Here is a 26,520-nt window from a genome sequence, read left to right on the forward strand (position 1 = left end):
AAGGTCTCCCCTTTTGTTGTTTGCACGGGGAGTGTAAGGCATTCCCAGGCACGGGAATATGTTTGACGTAAAAGGAAACCCTCTCTTTTCGAGAGATAGCACTCTTGGCAGGTCACAACTTCTCTTACCGGCAGCCTAGACTTGAGGGATTTAGTCCACCTGGAACTGACCCTAAGAAAAGTACACTTTACCGCAGCCTCAGAAGTGTGAGCTATTGCCTCTTCTGACCTAGTCCCCTATTCTGTTAGCCACCCCCCCCCCTTTTCTCAGGGAGGTACAGTGGCTTCAGTTCGCAGTCCATAGGCATAATATGCTACGTTTCAGTTCCATGGGACTTCCAGAAGGCTTAATAACACCACGGAGCAAGAAAACGTTTAAACTGGAAACCTTAAAATTCTGAGCGCTGCAAGTAAATGCTGCATATGTCTTAATGCATGACTTGTTGGGCAGGGGAGGTTACTCTGAGTAACGCCTTTCGGCCTGCCAATCCGCATAAACTCGCCTGGTGTTTAGTCACGTTTCTTAAAAGTGAAATTGGTACCGTATTTGTAACATAAATAGCCTGAGGGGCTCGAATCCCGTCATTGCCGACCCCCCCCCCCCTAATCACAGGCTGGGTGAATCATTTGCCATCGGTCTATCGCCCGAACCCCCTTTCTCTCGCCGCTCGTCATTTCTCCCGGCGGCCTCACCCTGCCTTTTGGGTATATATGGCGTCCGCCTCGCTTGGTCCTATCCACTGCCATCCACAGGGTGGGGGGGGCTCCTTATCCTGCCCAAACCGGATGGGTGTTAACGTAAATGAAAGTGTTTTGTGTGAGGAGAATTCACATACAGTTTATTTTAGCCGTGGTCCTACTGCAGCTTCGAACCCTCCTGCTTCCCATCCCTAGTAGGGTTGAGCAAAAACCCTGCTGTTATGACCGTAACAGGAGCCCCCAGGCCGACCCTCTGACGAAAGGCAATTAATCTAACCGGGTCTAAATTTTTACTGTGGATTTCGGGTATACATGCGTTTACCCGCGCCTACCGCCGAATTAGTGCTGAATCGCGTTTAGTGCTGCCTCCATTTGGAATAAGTATCAGGGAAGAGGAGACAATGTGGCCTCGTTTTTGTGGGGACAGCGGGAGGCACACGGACAGCGGGAGGGGGGCGGGCAGGCACACGGACAGCGGGAGGGGGGAGGGAACGGCAAGAAAGGCACTCACCTTGACTTCCTCCGGCGGTGGAATGACCAAATGAAACCTCGACGTCGGAAAAAATAAACCCCTCCCACCGCCGCACTGACGTGACAAAAGGGGCCGGATTAGAAAAATTCTCCAGAAACGCTCACGAGTCGCCTCGCAGGATGACGGACGCCTCTGTTTGCCAATGGCTAGCGTCCATTTATGGAGCTAGCCAATGGGAAACAGAGGCGTGACGAACATCCATACTGTAACTCAAAAGATTTTGGCCTGGGCGGAGCACTGCGTGCTCTCGCCAGGTCGAAACCTAAAAAGGAAATTAACCACAAAATATATGTATCTGAATGTTGGTTTAGGCAAGAGTGTAATTCCAAGCATTGCCAGACATTGCTCATACGGCGGCGAACAGAAATGTCTAAGTGGCCAAATGGAGAATGGTCTACTGTACACCAGTGTGGATCGGATGATAGGGGAAGCGTTTATCAATGATTCAAATGGGATAGAGTCCTACATGAACCTGAATCTCTCCTAATTAACGCCACTGTGGATGAATATATGCTGATAATGCTATTGAGCAGCACCCAGACTCGTTTCTGGTCTTTCCCTTTATGTGTGAGTAATACAAGAAAGGGCTGACATGCTAAGCGCCCGAATAGTGAGGTGCAGTCAGCTGGCATGTTGTGGCTTTCTACTGCTTTATGTGCCAGGATGGGTCTTGGATGTTTGTGTGCTCTTAAAACTCGGTGTAAATAAAACTGGTCCCACTTGTGTCTCTCAGGATAAAGGAAAAGCCACAAACATTTGAAGAGCTATATTGCCACTTAATTCTTTTTCGTGTGGAACTGTCTGATGGGCTTTTTGTGTGAGCAGTTTGTGCGTTTATCTTGTGTGCTCACAGCCTCTCTTTCTGCCCGTATTTAGACACAGAATGGAGACCATGTATGCATTTCTACTCCAATTTAACAGAAAGCCAGCTAATTCCACCTTTGTGTTTGTTGCTCGTTTCCTGTATCAGTTTCATAACTCTTCAGGCATTCTGCAAGCATTGCTTTCATGATTTATTTTTTCAACCCGTTTAGAAATAATGCCTGTATTAATATTGCAGTCTCAAATTAACTCTTCTTTTATTTGGATACTTTATCATAGGTAGGCCTGGGCAATGAACTCTGCTCCGTTTGCGGAGTTTGCAGAGTTTTCTGAACTCCGCGGAGCTCGCGGAGGTCAGAAAACTCTGCTTCGCGTAGTACAGCGGCGTTTTTTTCCCCACTCGCAAACAGAAAGTTTGCAAGCGCGAGCTGCCGCTCGGGTATAATTTCTACCCAAGCGGTAGGAAGACCAGCGCGAACAGCAGTTCGCACTACACTACGCCACTTGTGGAACTTCACAGAGTTTTTTGTAACTTCGCGGAGTTTTGCGTTGTCAGACTCTGCGAACTACGCCCAGGCTTAAATAGGCCCTTCTTCTTTGGCACTGCTGCCTGGGCCACCTCGTGGATTAATTTTGGACACAGAAGGCTCTTTGGACACAGAAGGCTCTACTGTCGGGTACTCACTCTCAATCAAGGCTTTTCCATTTTCACAGCATTCTCAACATTCTTGTGCTACAGAGTCAATCTGGAACTGTTCCAGTTCAGTTTGGAGCTTTTTCATGATCAATGATAGTTCAGCTCTGTAGTTTCTATTGTCAAAGCACAGTGTTCTACCAAAACGTGAGTAAATAAATATACCATGGAAATGTACAAGGCTTTAACAGGGTCCTGTATCCTATCATAATCAAAAGTATCTTAAAAGTTCTTAAATGACTGTTTCTTATCTGGTGCATCGTGGCAGTCTTGCAGAATATTCTTTTCTTAACACAATTATCTTTAAGTGAAATTGTTCTTTCACGATGCTGTGTCACTCTGTCTGGACCATGACAGGACTGAGACAGGTGTTAAATTAAGTAACTTTCAAGTGGAGTGTTGATCTTATGCTTTTTGTCACAGTCAGTCATCCATGAAATCTGGACGTCTTGTCTGATATCACCTGTGTTACTAGGATGGATGTGTTGATAAAGAAATGTTGCCTACCCACTGGTTAAAATCCAAGGCTCTAAGGTTCGGATGGCTCAACATATAGATAGCATCCTTTTGAAGATCTAGAGAGTTTATGAAGTGCTTGTTGGCTACAGGAAATTTAAGATGGGGTTTTCGTGCATGCATATGAGTATTTACAAGTCTTCTCTAGGTTGATTTGTACATATTTACTTCAAGTTCTTCAGCATCATTAGAGACTTGCATTTTGTGATGGGAGGGAAGGTATTTAAAGTCGTATATTAGGGTGTCATTCGTTTATATTTTGTCTTCTTTTTCTTCAGAAATTTCAGCTGGAGAGAGTTTATTTGCAAGAAGTAAAGAGGTCAACCTATGATCACACAAGGAAATGTGCTGACCAGCTCCTCCTTTTGGGTCAGGTGAGTGTGAAGTTTATTGAGCCGAATGTCCTAGTAAATGGGGGGCGATTGTATGAAACCCTGGTCGTCCTATTATGTATCATGTAGTCTGTTTAGACCAGATCCTCTAGATTCAAGTATGTGTTTACAGGTAGCGCCCTGTGCTGGTTCAGGTAAGTATGTATAAACTGCTTCAGGTGTTGGGTGGCCATACACACAGAGGCCTTTTCTATCCATCCACTGAGCCTCCTCGCCAAAAGATATCATGTGACACTCTCTCCCCCCACCCCCCACATCCCCATTATCTTTGACTCATCCCCTCCTATGCTGTCCAGCTTCAAATAAATCTGGCATTCCTGAGCAACCTGGAACTGCACAATTACAGAAAATGTGGACCCCATTTGGGTTCGAACAATCAACAAATGCATCCTTTTTGGAAGGGTGTGTTCCAGAAATCTTAAACTGTGAGTATGACTCCCTTTGCTTAAAAAAAAAACCTACTTTGGATTGAGACAATTTGTCAAACGACAGGCCCATCTCCCTATTGCTTTTTCTGGCTGATTTACTGGAAAAAGCAGTGTTCCATTTTTGGAACTGAATATGTCAGGTCACATAGGGTAGCCTGGCCTAGGGCAAGACAATCAATTATCAGAGGCACATGTGTAAAGGTTGCTCACCACCCAGCAATAACGTAATGTACTTCCACACAAAAAGGACACTACACCAAAGTTTTGTAGAAAAATACCAGTACCTTTTATAAAAGTTTCTCTTTGTACCTTTTCTTTTCCTTCAGAAGATAAGTACATACATTGAGTTCATTGGCGAGTTGTAACAACAATTGGCAAATTTTCATCAATTACTTCATTTCATTACAGCAACATTCAGTTTAGGTTAAACAGCAATTTTCAAAGCAACGACCATCTCCTTTTAACATAAACAATATAGTCTGGTTAGTTCACAATACTAGATTAAGGCTCATTGTCATGTAACCAGTCATTTACATTACCCACAAGAGCTTAGGGGCCACGTTAGCTTGATTTCAGCTGCACCATGTTCCACCCCCAGCAACGTTCCCGGCTGAAGGAACCAGCCCACTGCACAATCAAAAGAAGATACACAGATTACTCATTCAATTCTTATGGCTTTACTTGAGCTTCATTTATAGTGGAGAACCTCTGGCTCCACGGAACACTTCTACCACCTGGGGAATATCTAAACTACTGCTTTTCGGTCTCTAGTATAATCCTACAATCCAACACCCCTTTCCCTCAAGGAAGAGGAGGGGGGGGGGAGAAAGGATGTTTCCGAGTGCACCCAGATCACTGTGCCGCTATTTTATATAAAAGCCCCTCTTTCTAGCAGTCAGAGTTCCGGGCCGGTAAGTCTTATAGCAGGACTTTGGGCTCTGGCAGTTCACAGGTCCCCGGTCTGGCGCTGTGCCGCTTCCCGCTTCCCCACCAGTTCCCAGCTTACTTTTTACGAAGGGACTGGCTCGGCTTGCGGTTCTCCGTTGCTCCGGTCACTCACTTTCCCGCCGGAGATGGGAAGGCCCTTGTAAGGATCACGGGGGCCGCTTCCCCTTGCTCACGTTGCCTCACATCCTGGGATTCCGCCGGTGTCGGCTCCACCTCTCCGGACGATGACGGGGACTTCCTGGGCGAGGTCCTGGTTTCCGCTTGGCTTCGTTCAGCGTCTCTCTGCCTTTCGCTCTCGACGTCACCGCGGGACTCCACCTCCTCGCAGGCGGCTTCCGCCCAGCCGCGTCTTGCTCTTCTCCACAGACGAACACTGACCCGTCGCGAAGGGGCACTAACTCACTGAAGTGAGGTCAGCTGACGCCTCACATCATCCACCAGTAAGTTCTGTGCCTGCGCACTCTCCGTCAATAAAGGGGGCTCTCTCCTCAGTCAGTTCTATGTGGGGGAATTGCTTTCTATACCATAGCGACCTCCCAGTGATGACTTTACAGCGCTGATAAGTCCTTGGATTCTAGTTCTCCCTTCACAAGACTCAGGGAAGGCCGAGGCAAGAGCTCCTCCGGGATTTAGTGTTGGCACACTCAGGACAGGGGCTGGTCAATCCCCAAGGGGCAGCGTCAGTTTGGGAAGTTAGCCGGCCCACGAGTCGGTCTATTCCTGCAGATGCGCTGTCCTCCTCACAAAGTCGCCTCCCTCCTGTCCCTGTCCACCACGCTCCCCCTCTGGTCACTTTCTACTACAAAATGGCTACCTTGTCCCTGCCCTATTTATAGGCTGGCCACCCAAGTTCCAGCAGGATCCAGAAGATTCTAGAAGGCCTCAATGCTACCCTATGGGATTTCCCTAAGGGGATGGCAGTTGTGGCAATTGATGGCCACCATTTTGTAAGTCTGGGAGAATTCTAGTCAAGATAGGCACCTGGGCCTGAGGTAAAATCTATGAGGCAAAAGAGCATCTATCCCCCATGACAACACCATAAAAATCTAGTGGGCACAAAAAGATAAAAAGAAAGGTTTGAGGGGCAAAAAGGGGAACAAAATAAATAATTAATAGGAGGGGCTACGCAAAGGCCAGACAGGTCTAACATCCATCAATTGTCCGAATTTGTAGACGCCAATTGCCATCTTCTCCCAACCCAAATGTGGTTTGTCCTGGACATAGTACTGAGGCTACACTTGTGTCCGCTCTTGATGCCACACAACTTTATACTTATTTACATTTTCCAGCTGCTCTGATTTTTTAACTTTTTCAGCGGCATTTAATTATATGAGTTATTCTATACTTTTGGCCTGGCTCACCGACTTAAGTATTAAATAATCTTGCCTAAACCTGCTTTTCAGATTTTCTTTCAAACAGATCTTTGCAGGTTGTGCTTCCACTCTTTGTATCTTCTACAAGACTTTGCACATGTGGTGTTCCTCAAACTGCTATCTTGTAACAATTGTTGTCATATGGACCCTGTGGATGTCATGGCCGCTGGAACCCTGAGCTCTGCACCATCGACAGATTATCTTCCAGCTATCTGTCAACCCACCGCCGCCTCCCCGCACCCCAGACATGGATATTAAATCGGAAGACACCAGCTACAGGATAATACCAATCTGACCCCCCCTGCCACCAGGAATCCGGAGATATCGCCACCAATCTAAGGACGACCTACCAAACTGAGAAGTAGCTACACAACCGAGCTCCGCAACGATCGCACCCACCAACAAGCTGAAACAGCATGCCGCCATACCCCCCAAACCCACCGACACAATAAGAAAATAACTCACCGGACCTCCGGGCAGGTTACAGCCTGATTCTTGCGAGGACATGGAGATAAGCCACATTTAACACCAGCGGACTCCCGCTGCCACCACAGATGATCGGCACCTCCATCTGCCTCTCTCGACCCCAGGGCACCCACCGGATCTTCAGGAGAAGAAAACGCGGCACACCGATGATCAACTCTGGACCGAGGTAGACGAAAAGAACACGATCCCAGACGGCATCCTTTCAGCCTGGTTCCAATATGGCGCCCAAGCAAGGACATCGCCCCTAAAATCGCCAACAACCCCATCTGCCACGGAACATCAAATGGGTAAAAGAGACTACCAATATCCCCCACAGGACCTATAGAAAAAAAAAACAAGTGCCACACTTTAATAAACTCGGACTACGGACCAAGGAAGCCGCTGAAGAGAGGACCCAGGCGATCTCCCTCGAGCCTGTCCCCAAGATGGCGCCCAAATTCACGAAAACGTCCCGGTAATACCTAATAACTATAATTACATTACCACGTAGCTATATCGGGGTAAGAACATTCAACTAACCCCTCCCCGGATCCACAAGAGAACCAACGGTTATGAGCCAATAAACAAATATAGTCTGCGGAAGCCGATATTGACAAGGGGTAGCTAAATAAACACGTCCCCAGTCGCAATCCTTTCAGCCTGCTCCTAAGATGGCGCCCAAATAAGGACATCGCCCCGGAATTGGCCAACAACCCCATCCACCACGGAACATCAAAGGGGTAATAGAGACTACCACTAACCCCCACGAGACCTATAGGAAAAACAAGTGCTACACTTCATAAACACGGGCCACGGACCAAGGAAGCCGCTGAAGAGACCTTCTAAGCGACCCCACAGGCCCCAGCTGCGACCGAACACCGTCAATACCTTAGGTAAGCCACCCACTAGCATAATACCGACACCTAGTGCTATACCTCCGCTATAACACACACAGCCAATAGAATACGAACGACCAGAGTCTCCTCCCAGTTCCGCAAGGATTACACTTCCGATCTCCCCACCACCACCGCCCTGCAACATGACTACCAACCCCAACCCTCTCTCCTCCCCCCTCATAAAATGCCATGGTGCCAGCTCCTTCTCCATCTCCCCTCCATCCAACCTCACTCCCAATGCTAGAAAATCCCTTAAACATAAACTCATCAGGCAATTCCCCGAATCCCTCTTTGCAGATGTCTATCACTGCCCCTCAAAAGGTCAAATAAACATGGACCTCATCTTCCACACAGTCAGACCTAGCCACTGGATCTCTATCCTGAGAGAAAAGCGCCTAATAACCAAAACAACCAAGACGATCCATAGCTGCAAGCTCTCTTTCTATAGCTGCAAGCTCTCTTTCTATACCCCGAATCACCTGCCCAACTACGGAACCACCTCAGTGACCATTTACTCCAATGGCACAGTCCTGATCCAAGCCAATAACGCCAATCTGGAGACTTTTGACCGCCTATTCCCCTCACTACTTGCTAACCCTGTCACTCCTGACGCCCACCAAGACCACTAACCCCATACGATCAACCCCCCCAACTCCACCGCCCATGAGCACAGTCACCCCTATTCATCCCTCATCCCTCTCCAACCCCCACGAATACAAGGACACAGCACCGTCCACCACCGAAGCCCGAATGCCAGAAGCACTCCCGAGGCGGAACACCCCCACTCCAGCCCCAGCGGTCAATAAGAACAGACCCAAGTCCCCAAACATCCAACCCCTACTCTCCCTCAAGATAAACCGCCCTCCACACCCCAAGCACCGCACATCCCCTCCCCAGACCACGTCCCAAGCTACCGTCTCATCCCAACCAGACAACCAAAATCAACCCCCCCCCCCCAGGTGAGGTCACACTCCCGCCTCACACGCATCGAATACCAAATCAACACCATAATACAAGGCTTAAAACTTATCCTCTCCAACCTCCCGACCTCCCACAACCCCAATCCCAAGACCCAGCCCGCACCGCCCCAAGCCTGGAAACCCAACAGAACGACGAAAGTCATGACCGCGGAAGAGGCGCTCAATCTGGCCGCCTCTTACACTAGCCCCAATACCCACCCCCCTCAATCCTCAATTCAGGTAATTACCAGTCTTAGGAACGAGACCCCCCCCCACAAACCACCCAGACCCCCGATCACCCTCATCACCATCCCTACCGAACCTATAAAAAAAGACCCCCCCGAACTAACTGCATTCTCATAAACTGCAGATCCGCTACCAAACATTCCACAGAGCTAGCAGAGACCATCCTCAACCACAACATAGACATAGCATTCCTCACTGAGACCTAGCTAAACGACTCCTCCACACCGACTCTAGATACGCTTGTCCCACCAGGCTATTCCATCATCAACAAAGATAGGAAGGACCATAAAAAAGGCAGAGGCGTGGCAATCATCCACAACAACGACCTCTCGGTGGCCGAAACAGCCGCATTTGACTATAACTCCTTTGAATGCCTCACGACTAACATCAAAACCACTGACAGACATCTAATACAATGCCACCTACTATATCACCCCCCAGGGAACAACGTAACATTCACGGAATAACTCTCAGACCTGATCGCCAACTGTTCTCTCAAAGAGGCCAACACCCTCATCCTAGGGGATCTCAATCTTCACTGGAACAACGAAAATAATCCCACTATAAAATCCCTTAACGAACTTCTACACTCCAACAACCTCTCCCAACACTGCGCAAAAGAGACCCACAACAAAGGGGCAACACTGGACGCCATCATCGCCCGGCAGGATGCAATCTCTATTGACCACATCCTCCCGGTAGATTGGTCAGACCACCACCTAATTCTATTTCAACTCTCGCAACAGATCCAATCTCATCCCCCATCGCAGCCCCCCCCTCATGGTCCAGGAACCTATCACAAATCAACACAACCGAACTGGAAGAAAGAATAGCCTCCTCCCTGCCTATCTCCACAGAAAGACTCTCAGCTACTGAACTCACCTCACACTATAACACTACTATGTCCGACATCCTAAATCAATTGGCACCCCTGAAACAAAAAAAAACGAGAACCATCCCATCGAGAACCTGGTTTAACAAAGATATCAATGAGGAAAGGAGGCTTCTCAGAGCCACAGAACGTCACTGGAGAAAGAACCCCTCCTCTACCCGTCGCGAAGAACTCAGGGCAACTAGGAGAAGGTACAAAAATCACATCAACAACGAAAAAACTCACTTCTTCTGCAATGCGCTTGACAAGGCAAAGAACAGACCTAGAGAACTCTTTGACATCATCAAAAAACAAACATCCAAACCATCCATTGCCCTTACCCAACCCTCCAAAGCTCTGTGTGATAACTTCGTCACATTTTTCAATGAAAAAACAGCCAAGATCGAACTATCTCTTGACGTCAGCCCCCACACAACTGTCACCATCGACCCAACAGCAACTGAAAACACCTCTACAGGCCCCGCCTCGATCACCTGGTCCTCCTTCGACCTCGTTCAAGAAGCTGAGATACTCAACCTTATCTCATCCTCCAAACCCTCTTCCCACAGCCTCGACCCCATCCCCGCCCAAATGACCAAAGACCTCAAATTCACCCTTGCGCCTCTCTGGTGTGAAATCATCAACAGATCCCTAAAAACTGGCACCATCCCGGACTGCCTCAAAGTCGGCCAGGTTACTCCCCTTCTGAAGAAACAAGGTTTAGACCCCAACGACCTCAACAACTTCAGACCAGTCTCAAGTCTGCCCTTCCTAGTGAAAATCCTAGAAAAATGTGTATTAAACCAACTTAACAACCAGCTCGACAACATTAATCTCCTTGACCACTACCAATCAGGCTTCAGAAAAGGCTACAGCACCGAAACCGCAATCCTGAACATCGTAGATGACATCCGCAACTCCCTCAACTCGGATCAGTGTTGCCTACTCATCCTCCTAGACCTGTCAGCGGAATTTGACACGGTTGACCACAAGCTACTCATCAAGGCCCTCAAGGAACGAGTAGGTGCAAACGATGTGGTCCTGAAATGGTTCGACTCCTTCTTTCAGAACCGTTTCCAAAGAGTCAAAATAAAATCCTTCACTTCCGACCCTCTCCCCGTGACCAGAGGGGTCCCACAAGGATCCGTTCCTTCCCCTCAACTGTTCGACATATATATGGTACCCCTCACCATCATACTGAAGAAAGCCAACATCCCCTTCCACCTCTACGCAGACGACACACAGATATACATAGAAACAACCTCCTTTAACGACATTCTGAGGCTCAACAACACTCTCATAGAAATCCAAGACTGGCTAGGGACGAATCACCTCAAACTCAACCAAGGAAAGACCGAGATCCTACTCATGTCCAACAAAGACGACAACCCCCAAATCACCGAATGGGTGAAAGCTATCTACGCTCTCAAAGGAAATCTCACCCTAACCAACTCAGTAAAATCACTCGGAATCACTCTTGACCACAAACTGTCAATGACGAACCACATTAAGAACTCCGCTAAGAGCGCCTTCTTCGGTCTGAAGCTCCTCAACAAAATCAAACCACACATCCCCCAGAGGGATCTCCAACAAGCCACCCAAGCACTGGTGCTCTCCAGACTGGACTATGGGATTGCAACCCTATCCCACCTTGCGCCACTGAAAACCACTCTCAATGCAGCCGCCAGAATGGTCTCAGGTGCAAAAAAATTCGACCACATATCGCCCGCACTCAAAGATTTAAAATGACTCCCAATGGAAATGCGCGCCAGTTTCAGAACGGCCTGTCTCACGCACAAAGCTTTGCACACAGGGAAACCAGAATACTTAGCCTCCAAGCTCAAGAAAGCGGGTCAATCCAGAAACCTCAGAAGCTCAAACTCAATACTACTCATCCCCCTGAAAACACGGAAACAAAAAACTGCAAACTGCTCTTTTGCTGACAACGCCCCAAAAATCTGGAACTCCATCCCAGTGGACATCAGAACCAACCCCTCCTTCCCAGATTTCAAGAGCCGCCTAAAAATCCTCTACCTCAATCGCGCATTCCCGAACTCTACCTCAGCAGCTCACCCTGCTACCCAGACTACCTCAAAGACACTACCTCAATCCCGCCCTCACGCGCCAAAGAAGTTTGTTAATCCCTGATCTTGTATGAATCCTTTTGTGCTTTACTATTCCTCACTTGTTCCCTCCAGATCGATTGTTAAGCGCTCCGATACCCTCGGGTCTGGCCAGCGCTATAGAAAACTCCAAAAATAAAATAAATTGTTGTTTAATCTGTACGTGACTACTCTAGTTTACCTTAATCAGTCTTTCCGGTTTAATTTTTATTTCTTGATGCAGACACTCAAATGATTGTCAATCTAGAGGGAAATCTGCAGTTTACAGCTACTAAACTACATGTTTGACTCATCAAAATCCTCATGTCAATGACCGCAAACCCTCTAAAACTCAGTGGTGACGACCCAGAAGGTCTCTGTCGCAGGAGTTGTGAAGGATCTTGATGTAAATATTCTTCTCGAACTTTAGCTGATCAGATTTCTTTTGTGGTAAAATCCTGTCTTTTTCAATTGTATACGTTGAGACACTGTCTCCATCTTTTCTCTCCATCACATTAGGTTCAGTTCTTGAACACATTTGTTTCTGCACAACTTGAATATTGTAATTCAATCTGTCTTGGCTTCCCTGTCTATTTCATTCAGAAGCTGCAGCTCATTCAAAATGATGCTGCTAGATTAGCTGCCGTACACCAGAGAGGCCGCATTACACCAGTTTTAGTCTTCTTGCCCTAGCTACCCCTTAAGAGGTGAATCTGTTTTAAATCTATGTGCGTGGCGCACAAGGCAGTCTATACTCCTGCCCTGTCCATATGCTGAGATCTAAGAAGAAGTTTATTTTAGGACATCCCCAATGTTTGGTGATAGACCTTAGGTGGCAGGTCTTTTTCGGCTGCTGCTGCATTTAGAATTATCTTTACCACCTCATTATTGCCAGGAATCTGACTTCCTGAAATTTAGGAAACCACTAAAGACCTGATTCTTTCCTGCTGATTTCACAGTTCAGTTTGGCCTTCTGTTACTTTGTCTAGATGTTTAGGTTTTAGTTCTTAGTGCCTTAAGCACTCTAGTCAGGGTGAAACTGCGCTTTATAAATACCAAATTCAATACATTGAGATCCTGATGCCTGTGCTAGAGATTTAGAGACTTTTTGCTCTGGTAGCAGCAACAACTTCTGCACCAAACCCTGCATCGGACATTGATTCCCATATTTTCAGCCAGACTCAGGAGATCTGGGAGAAGCCAATCTCCTCGCCTGCTGTCTAAAAGGGTTTGGACAAGTATCATGTTCCCAAAGACAGTCCAGTCCTTGTCTCTGAGAACCCCCTGCTCAATCTGTTGTGAGGATGACCACCTTCCGGTTTATCACATGGACAAGACGACTACATATTTTGAGGCATAAGGAATGAAGCTGTATCAGTACACTGGTCGCACTCTGAGGATTGCCTTGACATCCTTGGCCAAGTGAGGGCAGCCATCCGTGGTCCAAGTTCACCAGGTGCATCCCCTTACTTCCAGTCTATACCCTACAGAATAAAAGCTCATGCTCAACCTTAGAAAAGAACAAAACCTGATTTCCTGGGATGTAATGTAATGTAATGTTATATAGTATTTGTAGAGCGCGATACTGTCGCTCCGAAAGGAGCATCCTGGCGCTGTGAAAAGGTAGAGAAGCACTGTGAGGAGGCACTAGATGATGGTCAGTACATAGGTGTCTGTCAAGTTGTATAGCCAAGTTTTAAGCCCTTTTCTGAAAACGGCCTCCGTGGTCTGCATTCTAAGATCATTTGGCATCAAATTCCAGGCCTTAGAGGCCAAAACACCTAGTGTTTTGCCTCCTTTCCTTTTGAGAAGAAATTTCAGGATGTTAGCGAGATTGTGCCCTGCTGATCTCAAAGCTCTGATGGGATTGTAGAACTAATGCAATGAGCGCTGACTGTCCATGTACAGTCTATCATGACTTAAGTCTTCTCATCCTAAGCCAGAGGCTCAGGTGAAGCATCTCAGTCTTTGATGGGAAGAAGCTTTATAAGATGTGCACAGGTACTTAAATTGATGTGTGCCTTTGAGTGGTATTACCAAGATCAACTCCCTTTGACCAGTCTTGCAAAGGCTTCCTAGTATTTAATGGACAAGGGTTTCTTTTGCCCTAAACCACCATCAGCTGCCTCCCTTTTCTCAGGTAACCAGCAGTCAAGGAAATTGAATCAGAATGAAGAACAAGTTGTCCAGTCTGTCTGTCTTCAAATCCCACCTTATGATTGTGGGCACATGCTCGCAGTCATATCAGTCTCCTCAGAGCAGGGACACAGGCAAGAAACTTTTCACCAGTGCATTACGGGACAAGTCTGAATATTCCTGTTACAGAAACTTGCTAGAGCTGGCTGTGGATCTGTGAAAACTGACCTTAAACCATGTTACATTCATGCTAGCCTTAGGATGGACATTACAAGATCAGACAGTCTAAGTAGGTGTCTTTTCTGCACTCCCCCCAATAGTGTAAATTCCCAAACCCCATTTTTATGATAGACTTCTAGCCGCATATTCCTCTCCTTTTGAATACTTCCCAGGCGTCAAACTGGATCCGGAAACTTTTCCATAGCACCGCCATGCGTCTGAAGGTGACGCGGTGTGGTGACACACTGACACCATTCTGTTCCACATGCTGACGTCAGTTCTTTTATATCAATGCTTCAAGGCGTGAATCCGAATCTTCTTTCGGCTCTCAAGGGACTGCTTTTTTTCCTCAAAATATCTACAGTGTGCAAAGGATGTCACCCCTTAAAACAACAGATTTTATATCCTGTAAGGACTGTCACAAACAAATGTCTCTGACATATCCCCACCAGGTTTGCCTGTGGTGTATGAGGTCGATACACAGAAGGTTTGATGTGCGGCACTCCTTCTTAAAAGGGTAAACAATGTTTTTGTCGAAATACTGGTGACAGTAGGGTTCTTTTCGGGTGCAGTGGAATAAGTACCTCCTGGCCCCAGTGGACTAGGATTTGAACGGAAAAATAGAAGGGAGTGTAGGGATAACCGACACTCCTTCCAAAGGCACTCCAGTGGGATAAAATATCCTCAAACGAAAATCTTTAGATTGTAAACGATGTAAATAGGAGAATACGAGTTTTCTCAAAGTTCAAATTAATGCTTTTATTCGACTAGTCACTTATTTCATCCATAGCGACATAGTTCATAGTTCGTCATTCATGAGACAAATTATTTCTTATATTCAAGCATATCCGATTGTAGTATCGGTGTCCCTATGCATTTCGGGACTGTGGCCCTTCCTCAGGGGACAGGTTGCAATCTGTAAATGAAGTGGCAGGTATTCAGGTGGTGGTTACATCCTCACAGAGCAAGTACATTTAAACATAACAGCGACGTAACTTTAGGTCATGCGAAAAATAGAATGGTGCCAGATGTTAATGATCACAGTTAGTGGTGGAGCAACGAGAAGTCACAGAGGGTGAATAAACAAAACGAAAGTGACTGGACAAGTATGTGCGCTCCATATAAATTAAACGTCCGTGGATGGAGAGTAAAAACTACAGGTGATGGTGCATCACGGGGTTAAGAGAAAATAAACTCGAAACGTGAACTCAATAGCATTCTGGGTGATGTGGACATGCACGTAAGTTTTAAATGTGTAAACAAAGTGCTAGTTAACCGCTAAGGAGGCCGTTTGGTGAACCCCCAGTAATCAGCATTTACGTGGTTTAAAAATTCAGATGCGGGCTTACGGGACACGTATCTCAAGCGAAGTCCTGAATGTATCAGACGTGTTAGTGATCCGCGTAGAAATGCGGATGTAAATGGGTGTACAGGCAGCGTGCGTGCCATACGTAATTAAAAGTAGACAGAGGACTGGTGTTTCATGCAAGTTAGTATCCCGTGTACCAATGCGGAACTGAATGGGTGTGTTGACAGCGTAGTCAGAAGTAGACGAAGGACTGGTACAAAATCGGCACAAAGTGTAAAAACAAACTGAATTGCCGTATAATGGAAGGTTGAGGACGGCAAAGAAATTAATCAGATATTAAATAAACGAATAACAAAAATATAACATGGGAACTGTCTGAGGTGTTGAAAAATAAGAATGTTAATAAAAGTAGAAAACGGACCAGTTAGTGTAGCCATCTTAGGTGGAGCTCAAAGAAGAAAAATATGGATCTAATCAGTATAAGGGTCCCTGACATACATAAACAAAGAAGTAGAATGAGACAAAAGTTAAAAACTCATAATGAAAGAACTACCAATGTAAAAAAAGGAATTGAAGTAAGAAAATAGAGAAAAATCGGGTAACTATAGAAAACAGTAAAGTGATAAAATGGGAGTGAGAATCAAAGAAAACAACTGTATTCCATTCTGTCATTAAGGGCTTTTGGTTGGCACGCATCAAGTCTCTTGATCCAAACCATTTCTCTTTGTAAAGTCTTTTTCTGTTGTCAACGCCCGGTCTTGTAGGTACAATCTCCAATACAAGGAACCTCAATTGGCTGACGTTATGGTTGTGTGTAGTAAAATGTGCGGCCAGAGGTGATTTCACAGTCTTATTCCTTATAGTACTCTTATGTTCAGTTAAGCAGATTTTTATTTTCCGCTCAGTTTTTCCCACGTAGGGTAAGCCACACAGGCATTTGAGTAAATAAACAACGTTCATGGATTCACAAGTAGCATTTGTCATGAGTTTGATGATTCTCCCAGATGATGGATGATTCATGGTGTGACCTTTAATAATGTTGTGACAATGACTGCAATTGTGGCAAGGTTTAGTGCCCGTGAAGCGGGTAGGAGATTCAATGGGTTGAGTTTACAAGATGTTTTGGATGTTTTTGGATCTTTGGTATGCGAAAAGTGGTTTGTGGTTAAAAATTCCACCAAAGTCAGGTTCTTGTTGAATCATTTCCCAATTTTTCAAAATAATGTTTTTGATAATGGTGCTCCTAGTGGAATATTTTGACACAAACACAGGTCTCTGGTTGCTGGACCGGTCAGTGTGGAGAGTCAAAAGATCTTGACGATTCTTAGAGGAAACTCGTTCTCTGGCTCTTTGGAGGGTAGATTCCGGGTACCTACGTTTTCTGTATTTCTGGAGAATGTTATGTTCAGTGAGTTGGTAAGTGTCAGGTTCAGAACAAATCCTTTTGGCCCTTAATGGTTGCGATAATGGCAGATGCTTCCTCAAATGTGTTGGAGGACAACTAGTGTAAAATAAGGCGTTGTTTCTGTCTGTGACCTTAACGAACAGGTTCGTAATGATTTTGTTATCCTGTAGAGAGACTTGAACATCCAGGAAAGGTAAACTCTTGTGGCTCACAGAATGAGTGAACTGTATATGATCATCAATATTGTTGATATGAGTAATGAACTCGGTTATTTCTTCGGGTGAGCCACTCCAGATTAAATAAATGTCATCGATGAATCGCCAAAATGTACAGATTTTTTGCTTCCATTTGGTGTTGTTCAGAATGTGATCAAGTTCCATGCGATGCATGAAAAGGTTAGCGTAGCTGGGGGCCGCACAATTTCCCATTGATGTGCCAACAAGTTGCATGTAGCAGTCATTATTCCAGGAAAAATAACTATGGTAAAGGATGAATTGTATGAGGTCGAGCCATGTCTCCAAGTTGTGCAGACTGTGCATCGATGAACCCGAAGGCCATCAGGAAACACTAGTAAAAACTCCTCGTCGCCAAGCACAAGAAGACACAGTACTGGGACAGCTCCAAGTCCTGATCCAAGACCCATTCCCAGTCCCATTGTCAGAAGTTAGAGAGCTGCTTGAGAGGCTGCTATTTGTTGCACTTCATGTCCTCCGGTAAGCACAAAAAACTTACGTTGAAGCAGAGTTCTACCCCTTCATGGCAGTCCCACTCTCCTGGCGAAGTGCTTGGGAGGCACCAACAGTCCTGTTCCCACTCTTAAGGTGGCCAACTTCAGAGCTGATTCTACAGCTGTTTCCAATGTATGACAGGGGAAACCCATTAAACCAAACGGTACCTGGGTAATATAGACTTCAATACAAAAAATGGTACCTTGGTGCACACGGTATGTATAATAATTTGAAATGATAAGGAATAAAAGTAAAATACTCCCTATATTAGTGTTTGTATCACTGTGACAAAACTAAGTATATATATCTCTTTTATATAGTCTCCTATCTCATCTTGACCCACAGACACGTTAGAGGTTATTATCAAATGATTTTTCTTTTTTCTTTTTATCAAATAAAAAAAGTTTATATATCTCTCAATTATAATTTCAAACACATTTGTATATACAAATACTTTTTACATATATACAACAAAATAGAAGCCCTTCGTTTTGAGTTAGGATGTCTAAACAAAACTTAAAACAGACATTCCTATTGAGATCATGCAGACTCATATGAGGAAAACAATTAGGTCGAAATGATTTAAACCCAATGTCTTAAAGATCCCTCATCACACTATTCAAATTAATCAAAATTATTTATATGTATCTGCCGTCTCTTTATGGTCGACGCGTTTCAGCCAATCAATTCTGGCCTCTTCAGGACTAGGGCTATTTACAATCCATCGTGTATTCTAGTCGGCAACCCTTTACAACTATTCAATTAGCTCTTATATGTGTGTAGACCCTCTCTGCTCGCTTGGGAATCCAGGTCAGGGTAATACTGCAATATCGGTAAACCTCACGACTTCAGCGTTAGGCTCGCGCTCCAAGCGCTTCTTAAAGTATTTATAAATCACGGGTGAAAGCCTCAGTCATGCGCGTTCCTTTTTCCCCCGGGGTGTTTTGTGTTGTCTCTCCTAGTTTTCAAAAAAGGTTGTCTCTCTGTCGTGTTTGAAAGTGACACTAAGTGTCGTTAATTTGTGGAGGCGGACACTTTCAAACACGACAGAGAGACAACCTTTTTTGAAAACTAGGAGAGACAACACAAAACACCCCGGGGGAAAAAGGAACGCGCATGACTGAGGCTTTCACCCGTGATTTATAAATACTTTAAGAAGCGCTTGGAGCGCGAGCCTAACGCTGAAGTCGTGAGGTTTACCGATATTGCAGTATTACCCTGACCTGGATTCCCAAGCGAGCAGAGAGGGTCTACACACATATAAGAGCTAATTGAATAGTTGTAAAGGGTTGCCGACTAGAATACACGATGGATTGTAAATAGCCCTAGTCCTGAAGAGGCCAGAATTGATTGGCTGAAACGCGTCGACCATAAAGAGACGGCAGATACATATAAATAATTTTGATTAATTTGAATAGTGTGATGAGGGATCTTTAAGACATTGGGTTTAAATCATTTCGACCTAATTGTTTTCCTCATATGAGTCTGCATGATCTCAATAGGAATGTCTGTTTTAAGTTTTGTTTAGACATCCTAACTCAAAACGAAGGGCTTCTATTTTGTTGTATATATGTAAAAAGTATTTGTATATACAAATGTGTTTGAAATTATAATTGAGAGATATATAAACTTTTTTTATTTGATAAAAAGAAAAAATAAAAATCATTTGATAATAACCTCTAACGTGTCTGTGGGTCAAGATGAGATAGGAGACTATATAAAAGAGATATATATACTTAGTTTTGTCACAGTGATACAAACACTAATATAGGGAGTATTTTACTTTTATTCCTTATCATTTCAAATTATTATACATACCGTGTGCACCAAGGTACCATTTTTTGTATTGAAGTCTACTAAGTGTCTAAGTCTACTAAGTGTCGTTAATTTGTGGAGGCGGACACTTTCAAACACGACAGAGAGACAACCTTTTTTGAAAACTAGGAGAGACAACACAAAACACCCCGGGGGAAAAAGGAACGCGCATGACTGAGGCTTTCACCCGTGATTTATAAATACTTTAAGAAGCGCTTGGAGCGCGAGCCTAACGCTGAAGTCGTGAGGTTTACCGATATTGCAGTATTACCCTGACCTGGATTCCCAAGCGAGCAGAGAGGGTCTACACACATATAAGAGCTAATTGAATAGTTGTAAAGGGTTGCCGACTAGAATACACGATGGATTGTAAATAGCCCTAGTCCTGAAGAGGCCAGAATTGATTGGCTGAAACGCGTCGACCATAAAGAGACGGCAGATACATATAAATAATTTTGATTAATTTGAATAGTGTGATGAGGGATCTTTAAGACATTGGGTTTAAATCATTTCGACCTAATTGTTTTCCTCATATGAGTCTGCATGATCTCAATAGGAATGTCTGTTTTAAGTTTTGTTTAGACATCCTAACTCAAAACGAAGGGCTTCTATTTTGTTGTATATATGTAAAAAGTATTTGTATATACATATGTGTTTGAAATTATAATTGAGAGATATATAAACTTTTTTTATTTGATAAAAAGAAAAAATAAAAATCATTTGATAATAACCTCTAACGTGTCTGTGGGTCAAGATGAGATAGGAGACTATATAAAAGAGATATATATACTTAGTTTTGTCACAGTGATACAAACACTAATATAGGGAGTATTTTACTTTTATTCCTTATCATTTCAAATTATTATACATACCGTGTGCACCAAGGTACCATTTTTTGTATTGAAGTCTACAGCTGTTTCCGGCACAACCTGAGTTTCCTGGGTCTTCAGCCACACCACGCCAGATCAAAGAGTTCAGTGCAGCTATGCTCAGGCTCTTCGAATCTCTGACAACACCCTCTTTTACACCTTCAGGCTTCAAATAGCCGAGAGGCCCTCCTCCTGAATTACTGCAGACAGGTTTGTCCTCTGCACCAGCTGGGCCTTCTGCTCCAGTCCTGACGCCATCCCCCGGCACCCTCAACCACGCCAGGCCCAGGCACATCAATGCCAATGCCGAGTTCGCTGCCACTCCGACGCCGGTCCACCTTTGCAACCAAATCCGACCGAGGGTTCTTCACTTCGTTTATCACAAGGCAGGCAACATTTGTCAACCACCTCCAGACTTCTGTGAACCATGTGTCATCTTTGGGGTTCACTATCAGTATGCCGAAGCCACCCCTGACTTATTCTCAGATGCTACCCTTCATCTGAGCCATTCTGGACATGGTTTGGTTTTGTGTCTTTTCCCTGGGAACTGGGCCATTCTGGACATGGTTTGGTTTTGTGCGTTCCACCTGGGAAAGAGAGTCCAAGACATTCAGCCTTTGATCCGATCTTTCAGCCTCTGTCCTGGATTTCAATGAGGGCACGCCAGGTGGCATATGTGGGCCTGGAAGTAGGATTTGTGAAGTCCCACCCAGAGCTCACAGTGGTGACCGAGGCGTCTATTATGGGACGGGGCAGCCACCTGGGACAGTTGGAAATCAGAGGCATCTAGTCTACGGCAGAGTCCCGGCTCCATATCAGTTATTTTCAGATGAATGCCATCCTATTGGCACTGATAGTTTTCCTGTTGTCCATCAAGAAGAGGCTGGTGCAGATGATAACAGAAAACACCACTGCTATGTGGTGCTGCAATAAACAGGGCGGGGTAGGGTCACTGACCCTGTACCAGAAGACCTTACGCCTCTGGAAATGGCTGGACCACCAAAGTATCTTGGTGGAAAGCATCCTTTTCAAATAAAGAGTCTTGCGTATTGCTAATGCTATGCCATTCAAAATGTTCAAGATTCACTGGGTCTTAATGCCCACTTTACTAGAGCAAGGTGCGCACAGGTGGCCTTGCAGTGGCATACAGCACTTGCAGACATCTGTAGAACAACATTTCGCTATTCATGCTTTTTGCAAATAGTAATCTTTTCATAGGCGACTAAAGAGCACTGAGTTGGAATGCTACCCCTAGCGACTGCCACTGTCTGCCTGTGATTAGACTTATTGCAAAGCACTCTCCCATTACCTTTTGTGTGTTTGACCTCCTCCATCAAACCATTCATATGCTCTGGCCACTAGGATTATGCATTTATGCGTCTCTGGTGTTTTCTGCATAATTTATTTTGCCGCTTGTTATTTTCAGTCTTACACTGGTACCAATGATGAGATACAACTTTACCCAGACGGTACTAATAGGTATCGAAATTACAAAAAGAATGCAATATTACTGGTAAGATTATGCTGCATTATGCAACTTAATGTGTCTTTTCTTGCAGCATAATTTTGTCGGCTGTTCCGCATAATTTGATCCTCCATCGCCACATAATTGCAGCGGCCCTGGCTACACTGAGTAACCATGATTTGTGTGCGATTGTAATCTGGCTCGAGGTGTCTCGATAGTTGGCGTCGTCCCGCCGTGCGAGTCAAGAGTGTGGAAGGAGACCTGTTCTGTAGATAGGGTGACCAACCGTCCGTAACTTTCACGGACAGTCCGTAATTTCGGCCGTCTGTCCGTTGTCCATGAAGGATTCTTTAACGGACGCCATTTGTCCGTAATTTTAACCGGGCATAGGTCCCACCACCCTAACGCCAGCACAGCTTGCACCTCCCTTCTGGACTACGATGCTGTACCAAAGCTCCTCATATACCCCGCAGCATTGGAGAGGCACAGCGGGATGGCAACCCTCACACCTCCAGCCCTTGATGAGCTGTTAAGAGGTGCTTCGAAGGTGACGGAGAGGGAGGGGCTGCAGTTTCAGGAGCAGGGGCATCTATTCAGATGCAGACAGCCCTGAATGCGTCGGTCTCTGCAATTTAGAGGGGGGCTCACACATTCCATTTCTACCCAGGGCCCCAAACATCCTAGAATCGGCCCTGATTACACTGGTCACAGAGCTTAAATACTGTCACTAAATTGTAAGCAAACCTTGGTTCTTCAAACATGCAGTCTATAATGTAATAAAATAAAGAAATGGCACAATCGCACCCACACTGATTAAGAAAGTGTGGAGGACAATCAGTTCTCTGGGAGTATCTCCTGTAAGTACTGTACATCACAGTGGGGGGTGGCATTTTGGACAGAGACCCTGTCTTCTCGTTGTCTTGTGCAGGAGGGGGCGAGGAGCCCAAGATGATACTAGAATACTGCATGCCCACCCCTGTGCCCACCCTGGTGGATCCTGTTCCTTCTCCTGTGATGGCTCCTGCTCTCCCCTCAGTGATGGCTCCTGTCCCCCATGTGTTGGCTCCAGTCCACCCCCCGCCTGTGATGACTCTTGTCCCCCCCCCCCCCCCCCTTCCCCCCTTGTGGTGGATCCTGTCTCCGCCCTGGGTGGCTTCTGTCCCAGTCCTGGAACGGCTCCTGCAGCAAGCTCTTCTCAAAAGGGCTCAGCTCAAAATTAATATGAAAAGGTGGGCGAGTGAGTAAGTGAAGGGATGGGTGAATGGCTGGATGAATTAGTGAAAGGGTGAATGGATGAATGACAGATTGAATAAATGGATAATGAGAGAGGATGGATGGATGGATTGCTGAGTGAGGGGAAGGATGGATGAGAGAAAATGTAAATAGCTGGATGTATGGGTGGAAGGGTACCTGGATGATGGATGAGGGGATGGATGGGTGAAGGGATGGATGGATGAGGGGAAGGATGGATGAGGGGAAGGATGGATGGATGGATGGATGAGGGTAAGGATGGATGGATGAGGGTAAGGATGGATGGATGAGGGGAAGGATGGGTGGATGGATGGATGGATGGATGGATGGATGGATAGGTGAGTGGATGGATGGATGGATGGATGGATGAGTGGATGGATGGATGGATGAGTGGATGGATGGATGGATGGATGAGTGGATGGATGAGGGGGTGGATGGATGGATGAGGGGATGGATGAGGGGATGGATGGATGGATGGATGAGGGGAAGGATGGATGGATGGATGAATGAATGAATGGATGGAAGGATGAATGAGGGGAAGGATGAATGAGGGGAAGGATGGATGAGGGGAAGGATGGATGGATGAGGGGATGGGTGGGTGAAAGAATTAATGGATGAAAGGATGGATGGATGATGAGGGGAAGGATGGATGGATGAGGGGATGGATGGATGAGGGGATGGATGGATGGATGGATGGATGAGGGAGGGATGGATGGATGGATGGATGAGGGAGGGAGGGATGGATGGATGGATGGATGGATGGATGGATGGATGGATGGATGGATGGATGAGGGGATGGATGGATGGATGGATGGATGGATGGATGGATGGATGAGGGGATGGATGGATGGATGAGGGAGGGAAGGATGGATGGATGAGGGAAGGATGGATGGATGAGGGGAAGGATGGATGGATGGATGAGGGGGAGGATGGATGGATGGACGAGGGGGAGGATGGATGGATGAGGGGAAGGATGGATGAGGGGAAGGATGGATGGATGAGGGGAATGATGGATGAGGGGATGGATGGATGGGTGGGTGAAAGGATGGATGGATGATGAGGGGATGGATGGATGGATGGATGGATGATGAGGGAATGGATGGATGATGAGGGGATGGGTGAAAGGATGGATGGATGATGAGGGAAAGGATGGATGATGAGGGGAAGGATGGATGGATGATGGGTGGGTGGATCGATGGATGGATGATGAGTGGGTGGGTGGATGGTGGGTGGGTAAAAGGATGGATGAGTGGATTGGATGGTGGGTGGGTGAAATGATGGATGAGTGGGTAGGTGGATGGATGGATGGATGGGTGGATGATGGGTGGGTGGGTGGGTTGATGAGTGAAATGATGGATGGATTGATAAGTGCAAGTGTGAATGAATGGACGTATGAGTGAAAGGGTGGATATAAGGATGGATGAGTGAGTTTAAGGGAGGGTAGATGGACAAAAGGATGAATAGATGTGTGAAGGAGTGAAATGATAGATGGATGAGTGATAGGGTCAATGAATGGATTCATGAGTGGATGAGTAGATGGATGGATGGGTGGGTGGTTGGATGGATGGATGGAAGGAAGGATGGCTAAGTGAAAGGGTCGATGGAGAGCGAAAGGGAGGATGGATGGATGACTAAAAGAGTGGATGGGTGGAAGGATTAGTAAGTGAAAGGATGGCTGGATTGGTGAAAGGGTAAATGGCTGGATGGATGAGTGAATGGATGGATGGGATGAAGAGTGGATGGATAAGTGTACAGATGGATAGGGTGAAAGGGTGGATGGATGAATGGATAATGGAGGATGAGTGAAAGGATGGATGAAGGGATAGATGAGTGAAATGATAGATGGAAGGATACATGATGGATATGTTTACAAATGGTTGAATATGTTTGGAAATGGCTGGGCTTACTTATATACTATTGCGCGACCTCTGATGTGTCTGTAAAACTTACCTATTGTCCTGAAGTTTTGTCCTGAATTTTGACCTCCTGTCCTGAATTTGTGTCCTGAATTTTGACCCTTTGTCCTGAATTTTTACACTCACTGTCCTGAATTTGCACCAATGCCAGTTGGTCACCCTATCTGTAGACATTAAATACACTTGTTCATTTATTTCTGGCTTACTGGTGACAGAACTGTAAAACTTAAGTAAGGTGCTATCCAGCCCTCACGCCTACATGTTGCTTGTTATTTCCGATACATCGATGTATGCGGGCTCCTGTATTAAACATCGTGAGTGAAAAGGGTCTTCTGTGGTGAGGATTCCAAGGTCATTTTTGTTATAAAAATTGTATTAGTGCATGAGGTTTTTTTGATAGTACTTAACTAGTTGGCTTATGTCACTCCGTCATTCTTTTGCGTGTTACTTACTGGAACTGCTTTCTTGGGCAGGAATAGGAAAACATCCCAAATTTCAAACGTTTTGGTTAGTTTCCGATAGTGGCCACGAGGTGGCACTGTTTGACCAATGGATTACAGATGAAAATCCTATGGTCACTGAAGTGAATTTATTTTCAGAATTGCCCATAAAGCGTATTGATGCACGCTAGGGGGCAGTGCAGCATGATAAATACGTCTCACGTACACAAAGACCCAAAAATTCAAATTCGCCAACAAAAATGTTTCGTTTACCTAAAATGCATAACCGCAATAAGCAGACACTGCAAACATTGGCATTGAACGGTTTTCTCACGCGCACACAGCGTGCAGCATGTGATGCCGGGTTCTCCAGGTGGCGAGGAGCGCCAGCAGGTGCGGAGGTCCAGGTCGCCTTTAGCGCTGGTGGCGCCCGGCGCGACAATCATTTTTGTCGACCCCACACACCCCATAACTGCCTCCTCAGATTCTCTCAATACCACTGGGCAAAAGTGCCCCTTATCTCCTCAATAATAAGTTATTGCTAAACACAGAGGCCCCTGCTGGGGTAGGCGGCTTCTCCACAGGCCAGTGCCCAGTGCAGCCGCACCAGTCGCACTAGGGCTAAAGCCGGCCCTGGCGGGAGTATGCAGCAATGTCGGATGTGCTAGCCGGCGTGAAATAAATTCCCAGAGCTATTATAACTCGGTCTTATTTGTCCCCACCTGCTCACACCATCGTTTATTAATCACGGCCCAATGACGGCGGGACCTCACCCTCACATTTGCGTTGCAATTTGCGCTGCAGCTGACACTTTAAATTCCCTTTTGACACAGGCGTGGGACACTGCCGAGTTTACCAGTTTCTTCACTGGTAGAGCATTACAATCCTCCCTATTTTTAAAGAAAACACAAAACTTACGTTGCAACAATTAACTATCCCACATGTATAGTTCAATTCACATCTGAACATTACCACTGCCCCAAAAGTTGTACTATGCTGTATCCTCCTCACTTACTATTGTAGCT

At 45.8% G+C, this 26,520-nt stretch overlaps 1 protein-coding gene across 2 annotated transcripts in view; it reads left to right on the forward strand.

Moving 5' to 3' along the window:
- The window catches only part of WDR11 (WD repeat domain 11), a 677,364-nt gene that overhangs the window by 601,311 nt on the left and 49,533 nt on the right, over window positions 1–26,520 (forward strand). For both annotated transcript variants that reach the window (XM_078643933.1, XM_078643932.1), the window contains one exon: window positions 3,541–3,636. In XM_078643933.1, coding sequence (XP_078500059.1) covers window positions 3,541–3,636 — 96 coding nt within the window. The remainder of the gene's footprint in view (window positions 1–3,540; window positions 3,637–26,520) is intronic.

Source organism: Lissotriton helveticus, chromosome 5_1 (genome assembly GCF_964261635.1).
Source record: "Lissotriton helveticus chromosome 5_1, aLisHel1.1, whole genome shotgun sequence".
Taxonomy (NCBI): Eukaryota; Metazoa; Chordata; class Amphibia; order Caudata; family Salamandridae; genus Lissotriton; species Lissotriton helveticus.